The sequence below is a fragment of the Scatophagus argus genome, chromosome 13 (assembly GCF_020382885.2).
Source record: "Scatophagus argus isolate fScaArg1 chromosome 13, fScaArg1.pri, whole genome shotgun sequence".
NCBI lineage: Eukaryota > Metazoa > Chordata > Actinopteri > Scatophagidae > Scatophagus > Scatophagus argus.
Window position 1 is genome coordinate 4,973,564 of NC_058505.1, and position 9,375 is coordinate 4,982,938.

Consider the following 9,375-nt stretch of genomic DNA (forward strand, 5'->3'; position numbering starts at 1 on the left):
TTATGATCCTTAAAAGGAAGTCAACCTGACAGACCAAAATCAGGATAAAAAGATCAAACCACATCGATCCCGACAGAGCCGCTGCTTCTTCCTCTTCTTTTTTTTTTTATCTGTGTATATCTTTATATAAAAATTAACTGGTCTAATTTTTACCAGCAGGGGGTAATAAAATGCCACCACTACTTTGTAAACAAAGAAAAATTTATTTGGTCCATAAAAGTATACAGAATAAGACAGATAAATGATTAATAACAATCTACTTTGCTTCTATAAATCAGTCCAGATCAGGAGGTTAAGGCTACAAACTTTGCTCAATATAGGTAGTTTAAGCCTGTGGTTTAGTGCAAAGAGAACCTGATCCAGATTTATGTTATACGTCAGGTAGGAATATAATAAAAGTGTAACATAAGTTGTAAACATGTGAAAAGATAGTGTGATGTTACAAATCCCTGTTGTTGCTGCTGAGCAGTTTGGGGAAGGACGTGCCGATGGATCGGCCGTGCCGATAGACAACCAGCTCCAGCATGTACTCATCCACCTTTACAACAACAGACGTCATCTTCTCGGTCGACATGAGGAAGATGATGGTGAAGATAGCGACCTCAAACTCTGGACTGACGCCAATGAAGGAGCCCCCAACTGGCTTCACCAGGCCTTTCCAACTGAACTGCAGGTTCAGGACGTGATCATCTTCATCAGGCTATAAAACAGCGACGGAAAAGGTTCATCGAGGAACTATTACGTGTTTTTCGGTGTGAGTGTGCAGTGTGTTCTTACTGTATCTTTGTTGTCTCTTGCTTTGTAGCCTTTGTAGTCAACATGGTCGTGTTTTTCCTGCAGGTAGAACTGGACCCAGTTGTGAAGACCCATGATCTCCTGGCCGTTCTTGGTTTCTCCCACAAACACATGTTCGAATCCACAGGAATCTTCACTGTGGTGTTCAGAGATTAAGTTGGTTAGTTAGCTTATTAATAAACTCATTCATCCTGAGCTCAGGCCCCTTTATAACTTTATTGCTGCTTATCTACTGTGTTTGCATTGCCGATGAACACACAAAAAGCTAACGTAACCTCCAGCTCTCCTTGAAAGAAACAGCTCACTATCAAATACATGCAATTTTTTTTTTTTCAGTATAACAGGAAAAACTGTTTAATCCATTGACTCAGATTTATTCTTTAGGATCAAACACTAAATAGCAGTTCGACTAAAACAATTTTATCTCCAACTAGTACGTTTTTCTTCTTTTGGCACATGATAAATGGTTAAAAAAAACTCCAGAAAAATTAGTAAGTGACTTTTTGTCAAAGACTTTCTCTTCACATACTGTATACAGAGTCAGCCAAAATAATGTATACACGGGAAAACACCGTACAACAACACACAGTGTTATCATAATTTGATCAAACTTCGAAGAGGTATCTATATGTACAGAAGTACTTATACAAATTAAATATTTATGCATGTTTTTCTTTTCCCGATGTGCGTATACATCATTTGGTTGACTCTGTATATTCATATTTATCTTTTCTCAGTCTCGAAACTTCTACTTCATGCAGTAACTGTAATAACTTATCTTGAAAAATAAAACACAGAAAACAGTGACCAAAGCGAGGATTACATGGAGATTTTCTTCTCAAGAAGGAAATGAACATTACAGCAGCTGTGACGCTCACCCTCCACTCCTGTCCCTGTGGTAGAGACGGAACCAGATGTCGTACAGCTGTCTCTTGAACTGCCCGGGGTCCGATGGCGACTGCCCCTTCCCGACCAGATACTTGTGAGCACACTATGAAAAAAAACAAAAAAAAACAGCAACGATGACATTTCAGGCCTCCAAATGAAAAATAAGATCAAAGAGGAGTGCGAAAAATAGTCGGGATAAAACAGTGCTGGAAGCCTCCACAATGTGCCTTGTTGTGGCGAAAAAGTCTCCTGAAAGACAAGGACGATGCGACTGATTTGGCTTCTAACCACATAATTACAGGAAGGCTTCACAGAGCGCATTGCATCAACGCCAGACAGGAACACGCAACAGTGAATACTGGCTCATGCTTGGTTTTCTAGGAAGTCAACCTTACAAAAATTTCAAATCCTCACTAAAGTCAGTGTCAACATTTTGGGAGGCAACCAGGAGTGTAAACAGCTGCTGTACGGGATCAGGGTGTCGTTTGTTTGTTCATGTCAGATGTGTTCTCTCACACCTTCATCACATTGGTCTCCATTATGGCGTCGATGAAGAGCCGGTTCTCTTTGAGCTCCTCTGCCGTTACCTTCTCTGACACACCTGTGGATGACTCGTAGTTGTCCAGCAAGCTGATGAAATCTGTGTTTAAAAAAAAAAGATGTGTACTTTTGAAATATTTAGGTGGTTCAAATAAAAAACAAACAAACAATAACGTGAACTTCTACGTACGTGCATACGTCTCGATGCTCTTGAGCTTGTCTTCGTTTACATAAGTGAAGAGCGGAGCCCTGGCCCTGTCTCTGGCGTAGTTACTGCCCTGAGCCACGTAACCTGCCCTCCCCTGAATAAAACACACGTACACAGACAGACATCAGCATGGTGTAACTGCAAAAGGCAGGAAAACTGACTCAGAGTCAGTCCTACTGCACAATCCGTTCTCCACTTCTGTGGCTTAACTGTGAGGGCAACGTAAAATGGCACAAAGCGAGGGAATATGCACATCTGATTTATGTGGTATATAAAGACAATAGTACACAGCTGATTAGCATACATGTATTATGAGCCTATAAATACAAACAGAAGATGATTTAGAGGAACAAACTTCTTCAGCACCAGTTGATTGTGCAGTTACTTAAAAATAAGAAAATTATCAATTGAAGTTATTTTTCAAGCAAAGATGCTCACTGCTGCCAGCTTCTCAAATGTGACCATCTGCTTCTTTACTGCGTTTTAAATCATTGCAAACTGCATATATTTGGCGTTTTGGTTGGACAAATGAAGCCATTTGAGGACGTCACCCACTTAGCTGTGGGTGACACTGCACTGTCCTTTAGAGGTTTGCATGTATTATGTGTATCCCGGAGTGTTTTGCATTGCAGAGAAGCCATGACGGCAGACTTCTGGTACTGACCTGAAGGGAAATGATGTAATCAGTCCCCGGCCTGAGACGGTTGGTGTCCAGTTGCCAGAGTTGGTTTAGCACCTCGGTGAGCTCCCGGTTGGCCTGTTGACTGCGAAAAGCCACAGAAAACAAATAGCAGCAGTGGTACAACAAAATAAGTCTGTTTGTGAGACATGCTTTTTGGAATCTGCTCAAACTAATAAAAAAGATTTACTGAGGGGCTTTTTTTGTTCTTTTGAGAGAGAATACAAACAACAGACATTTTTCACAGCAGACATTTTGACTCTGAAAGTGGGGAAAAGCACAGCTGTAACTAATAACTTTAAAGTTTAACATAGTGTATGTTTTCCATCTCCAGAAATGACTAACTGATGTGAGAAAAGACTGAACTGACTTCTCTGACACATTTATTTTATCCTTGAAAGAGTTCCCCTTTGTTACCTTTCCTGACTAATTAAGCCTTAAACCAATCAAACATGTGACTGTGCTGTTTACAGAAACCTCCTACTCCTCATGATACCCTTTTATAAGAATGCGGTGCTTGATTAATTCATTCAGTTATAACAGGAAGTCGTTTCAGTATACCAAACAAGAACAGCTACCGTACATGGGGTTTGACAGCATAATAACATTAACATTGTGTAGAAGTAAAGGGTCAGTACACCCACATTACAAAAGAATTAAGTCTCAGTAGTTGCATCTAGTTATGCTGCAAGTTTTGGTTTTATCTGAGCCAAATCATATACAAATGTTAAAATTTGCACTTTTTTAAATGGAGTCTTGCCTGAAGCCTCCATACGAGCTGAAGGCCTTCTGTTGGTTTCTGTTCCCAAGAACCTGATTTGCTTTGTCTGACAACACAGTACCAAGAGAATGAGACTGGGGACAAAAGCCTTGCTCCACTAAAGTTACAAATACATGGCTTTAAATGCTGGTCGTAACATGAGACAGAGCAAAAATAAAATGCTTCCAGATGCTATTTTGCAAATGGGAGTGAGACCACCATCAGTTGCTTCCATGGGTTTAAAAACCCTGTATCGTATCTGCCCAGTCTCCTCCTCATTGTGCATCAGTCACTTCAGAAAGAGATTCAGAAATCACAATAACCGCCACACCCTTCCTTGTACATAAACAGAGCGGAATTTTGGCACATTTGAAAAGAAAAAAAAAAAAGTTGAGTAATAAGCAAATGACAGGAAGGGGCACACAGTGACACTGAAACTTCTCTGTTCTGAAATTAGCCAGAGTGCAGTTATGAATATCACAAGGCCATAAAGAAAGAAAAGAGCGTTTTATTGCAGCACTGAGTTCGTTTCAGGTCATCTGTTTGTTCTGTTGTGCCATTCAGCTCAGTAATGACTACCAGACTGTGTTGCATTCACATGCAAACGGACCTGACCCTTTCAGCACACAACAGCCACTGTACAACACCTGTAACCTTCACTGGGAGCAGCTGCTGTCGCTAATGTTTACTTCAAATACCTTTGTGTTGACTGGAAACAACTCGTTAAATGGGTCAAAAAGAGGCTCGGAGTGTCACCGCTCAGCTAATAAAAACATGCACGTAGCGAATACAGTTGAAAACATCCTGAAACTTTAATTATCTGGTGAATTTCTGCTGTTTGGCATCCAAGACTTACCCCCGTGCCATGTCTGTGTCCAGCGGAAAAACTTAGTCTGACTGAACGTCTGACTTCTCATCTTCGCCGAAAACTACCTCTCATACGGACAGTTATCCGAGCTGTCAATCATGACGTTTTCAGAGGGAAGCAGCCAATCAGAAGGCAGAGAAACGTCTCACCCCTCCCCCTCCATGTCTTCAGGAAGGCGGATCCCAATTTGCGGTTGTATTAATGTACATTAGGCTTAATGTAAGAAAGGCGCCTTTCATGGAGGAGAACTTGTTTTTTGCAGAAGACAGAAACAATTTAGACTAGTTTCAATAAATACTTTGGCATGAAAATAGATCTTAGATTGTTTTCTGCATTTTGGAATTAATCAAATCAATTAATCAAAATACTAAAAATACCCAAGGTAAAGGCATTGGTTTTTCTGAACTGAACCTGAAAATTAGTAAATTAAAAGCATTTTTCAGAGTGACTCATTAGATTTAAATATGTTAACGTAAACATTTTCAGATTTTCTTATTCCAGTAAAACTTTAATTTTGAGAAATTTTATTTTCACATAGTGAAAAGTATGGAAATCAGTGCAAGGCAAGCATTGTCACATTTTTTTTAAAGATACTTTTAATTTGAAAAACACGACTGTACGGAAGGAAGTGGACTTTTGCGCAAGCGCAATAGCCAAACACGTTATTTTTGAGTTTGACAAAACTAACTGGATGTATTAATGTTTATATTGGTTCAGCACGTCTTTTGCGTTGCTTATTGCCTCGGTTTTACTCATGCAGGTCTCTGCTTGCGCTGTTAGCAGTTGCTATTAGCTGTTGCTCAAACCAGGCGAGAGAATTCAGTAAAAAGCGTAAAGAAAGCGAACTCAGCCCTCTGTGATTGTGGCAGCATGGCAGCTGTATTGGAGCTTATAGCTGGGAGCTACGAGCAGATTACCTTTGGCTACCGGGTGAAAACTGATGAGAAAGTAAGATGGAGTGTCTTATTTTGTGTATTATTATCAATGTCCAAGACTCGCCTGCGTTGTATTTTCTGAACTGTTCCTGGGACTGATGGGTAGCTCTACAGGACCTACCCAAGCTGTGTGTAATACTGATCAGAGGTTTAATGTGGGCTGATGGACAGTGTAACTTCTGTTGTTCATGCATTTGATGATTTTTTCCCCCGTCCTCAAACCTGCACTCTCGCTAAGAGGAACCCAGATCCTTTATTTTTGTTCTCCCAGTTTAAACTTTTAGGCGGTCACTAAGAGTACTTCCCAATTGATTCATACATTTTGGTTTGTCACGCAGGAGTGGACAGTCAAGGCAAACTTCACGCATCACGCCCACACAGCATCCATATCAGCTGTGGCAGCCAGTGAGAGGTTTGTTGTCACGGGAAGCAAAGATGAGACCATGCAGCTGTACGACATGAAGAAGAAAACAGAACACGGAGCTTTGCTGCACCACGATGGTGAGTGTCTTCAGCAGTGTCTTATGTGTGACGACTGTACAGTGTGGTAAGTTTAATGTGACAAAGACCAAAACGTATTACATAAAAACATTAAGAGTGCAGCAGAGGAAATGTTGGTGGACAGAGAGGACATGGATAAAGACAATTGATTTATTTTCTTTTGATCACACCAAAATTAATCTTTATGTAAAGAGATAAACATAATTTATAAATCATTAGAAAAATTGCTAAACTATTTTGTAAACTTGACATGCAGTTTTTATGCAGGTTTTATGCTTGTTGGAAATAAGATAGAAATAACAATACCAACGTAAACTGAGTTGGCTTGGCTTGTCTGGGTTTTTTAGGTTTATAGTTTTTCTTTTTAGGACCCAGCAATCCTGCTTTTAGTTATTTTGTTGGGATCGGGTTGCATTCTTCCTTTGCTCCCATTGTTTCATGCCTGATTCCTCTGATCTGCCTTCTTCCTGGAGCAAATTCATTCATGTATTCTTTATCTTTCCTCCTTGATCACAAAGTGGGAAAAAATCACTGAAGAGTTCACTTTACTTTTCATTTGTTAAACTGTAAAGACATTAAAGACACAAGCTTGTGGTCTGCACGTTACCCAAACTTGCCTGCACTGCACAGGCACCATCACCTGCCTGGAGTTTTATGGTTCGTCTCACTTACTGAGCGGAGGAGAGGATGGACTCGTATGTGTGTGGAGCACGAAGAAGTGGGAGTGCCTGAAATCCATCAAAGCTCACAAGTAAGCACACGCACAGAGATGTGCTGCAGCTGAGATGGTTGTGTTTGTGCGATTGTTATCTTGCATCTTGTTTTATAAGATGAGTCAGGCTAACGTGTTTAATCCTCTCGTTTTCCTCAGAGGCCCTGTCTCATCGCTGTCCGTCCATCCATCTGGGAAACTTGCACTCACAGTTGGAACAGATAAGACTCTCAGGTAACAATCACCGCTGGAAGGGCAGATAATTGAATTAATAGACGATCAGGAATGACTGTTGCATGTTTGTTGTCCTTGTAGAACGTGGAATCTAATTAACGGAAGATCAGCCTTCATCAAAAACATAAAACAGAGTAAGCCTCCTCTTGGATTGTGAAGTTATACAATGTACAGTTTAAGTTCTTAGAGCAATGTTATTATGTTTTAAATGACTTGAGCATATTTTTTCTACACTTTAACAGATGCACACATCGTCAAATGGTCTCCAGATGGGGATAAATATGTGGTTGTGGTGAATGACAAAGTGGACATTTACGATCTGCAGACGGCCTCTGTGACAGGAACGATCACAAACCCCAAGAGGATCTCATCTGTTAAGTTCTTAGATGTGAGTTGTTTGAGCAGGTCGCTGAGAAACTTCACATTTAAATATAATGTAGAGACTGATGGGTATCTGCTGCCAAGATATGGCAGTAATAAGAATATTAGAGTCACATTAAATAGTTGTTTAAATCCTGCTTGTTTTCAGAACTCCATCCTGGTCATTGCAGGAGATGATGAAATTGTGAGGTTATGTGACATAGGAAAAGAGAAATGGGTGTGTGAGTTTAAGGCTCATGAAACCAGGTGAGTTCATTCATCTTGTTTTTATTAGATCCAGCTGTTTTCAGTGTGTATTTTAAGCATTCAGAGCTGCGTTTCCAAAACCGTAATTCTGATCCAGAGAAGGGAGCTGGACTTTGTCAGAACTGAATGCTGTGTAACTGGCTGATATTTTTTAGCACTAAAAATAACAACACATTATGTATCTCAATGCCTCAAACACGTGTTTTACCTCTTGTGACGGACTGGTGAAAAGTGAGTGAACAAACTTGGATCCCTTTGTGACTACAGAGTGAAAGCGGTTGACAGTTTCATGATGGAGGATTACTGTGTGATAGTGACAGCTTCAAATGATGGATTCATCAAAATGTGGAAACTCCATCTAAAAGAGGTATATCTCTAGTGTTATTTATTTCAGTGTAAATGTCAAACAAGTTCCGTAAACACTTACATGTGCAACAGCAGTGTGTGTTTTTAAAATAACCTTTCTCCTTATGTCATTTCCTGCTGACATATCAACTTCAGAAATCTCAAATAAAATATTTAGATATAATCACATGTGTATAAAAATGCCAGACAAAACTTTCTGTTACATGAATTAAGGTAAATTATCAAATCAAATAATCAAAGAAATAAAGATTATTGGACTGACCGGCTGCCGCCTATGTAACAATGTGCTACTCCTGCCGTCCAACAGGACCTGGAGACTCCCGTACTGCTGGGGGAAGTGGATACGTCAGCCAGACTGACATGTCTCGCTGTGTGGAAACCTTCGTCAGCGCCTTTGTCATCCTCTGCTGAAGAACCAGCAGCTGAGGCAACAACATCCAAAGGTAGTGTTCCTGCAAATTCCTCAAATGACTTTTGTTCCACTTCATCATCACATTGTAAAGGAGATTTGAGTTGTAGTTATTAGCAGATATGCTGCTTTGTTTTCTACTTTTCTGTGTCCATGTAACACGTGCCTTCTGTTTGCTGATCTCCACAGAACTTGCTCAGGAACTTTCAAAGACAAAGAGAGTACGAATTGCAGCAGAAGAAGTCATTCTAGAAGATGAGAGCAAACCCAAAAAGAAGAAAAAGGATGGTGGAAAATGAAACATAAAATGATAAATATGTTTTATTATTCATGGTCTGTTTCATATGTGGCCTTATTTGTTCTCTTGTGTATTTGCTTTTTGTGGTTCCCACAGGTGATCAAGTACAGCTTTTAGCACAGATTTTATTAAAATGTTTGCTGTCAACACTGAAAAGAGGAAAAAAGGATGATGGAAAGTAAGAAGGGCAGTAATAAAATGTTTTATAATCTATGAGCTTCATTTTATCTGGAGTTTCACTCATGGTTACCACTAGGAGGCGACAAAACGCTGCTGATTGTAGTTTGATGGTCACAAGTCAGCTACGAGGCTTAAATTACAGAAATGTTAGCTCTAACTGTGACTTACAACAATAACATAGTTAACTGATCCAAACCAGCACCGACAACTAAGGCTGATACAAGACGCATGTGAGTTCACGTTAAGAGTTACAGACTTGTACAACCAAAGCTAGCGTTAGCATTTAAAGTTTCCTACTGTTGGCTAACGTCAGATAACAATTGTTTTCCTGTTTTCGCAGTAGTGTGTGTATATAATACGTGGCATAAATTAAAT

At 39.9% G+C, this 9,375-nt stretch overlaps 2 protein-coding genes across 2 annotated transcripts; one reads left to right on the forward strand and one right to left on the reverse strand.

The window, feature by feature from the left end:
- Positions 1-187: 187 nt before the first annotated feature.
- si:dkey-222f8.3 (Poly(U)-specific endoribonuclease-C-like) lies at positions 188-4,826 on the reverse strand. Its single transcript, XM_046407685.1, has 7 exons — positions 4,727-4,826; positions 3,096-3,195; positions 2,414-2,525; positions 2,202-2,323; positions 1,674-1,786; positions 778-931; positions 188-700 (listed from the first exon to the last, which is right to left on the reverse strand). Exons 1-7 carry the CDS (start codon positions 4,735-4,737, stop codon positions 440-442), a joined length of 873 nt encoding a protein of 290 aa, XP_046263641.1. The 5' UTR covers positions 4,738-4,826; the 3' UTR covers positions 188-439.
- A 533-nt stretch (positions 4,827-5,359) lies between these two features.
- On the forward strand, positions 5,360-9,036 carry pak1ip1 (PAK1 interacting protein 1). Its single transcript, XM_046407699.1, has 10 exons — positions 5,360-5,686; positions 6,012-6,174; positions 6,805-6,925; positions 7,046-7,120; positions 7,202-7,254; positions 7,363-7,508; positions 7,650-7,747; positions 8,015-8,114; positions 8,421-8,556; positions 8,712-9,036. The coding sequence occupies exons 1-10, from the start codon at positions 5,609-5,611 to the stop codon at positions 8,819-8,821; spliced, it is 1,080 nt and encodes a 359-aa protein (XP_046263655.1). The 5' UTR covers positions 5,360-5,608; the 3' UTR covers positions 8,822-9,036.
- Positions 9,037-9,375: the final 339 nt, after the last annotated feature.

Excerpts from the sequence above, each read along its gene's own strand:
- pak1ip1 (XM_046407699.1), top strand. The coding sequence starts at position 5,609 with ATGGCAGCTGTATTGGAGCTTATAGCTGGGAGCTACGAGCAGATTACC. Across the intron at positions 7,121-7,201 it reads GGAACAGATAAGACTCTCAG|AACGTGGAATCTAATTAACG; the intron begins GTAACAATCACC and ends TTGTCCTTGTAG. Across the intron at positions 7,509-7,649 it reads CATCTGTTAAGTTCTTAGAT|AACTCCATCCTGGTCATTGC; the intron begins GTGAGTTGTTTG and ends GCTTGTTTTCAG.
- si:dkey-222f8.3 (XM_046407685.1), bottom strand. Across the intron at positions 2,526-3,095 it reads ATTACATCATTTCCCTTCAG|GGGAGGGCAGGTTACGTGGC; the intron begins GTCAGTACCAGA and ends TGTTTTATTCAG. Across the intron at positions 2,324-2,413 it reads GAGCATCGAGACGTATGCAC|ATTTCATCAGCTTGCTGGAC; the intron begins GTACGTAGAAGT and ends TTTTAAACACAG.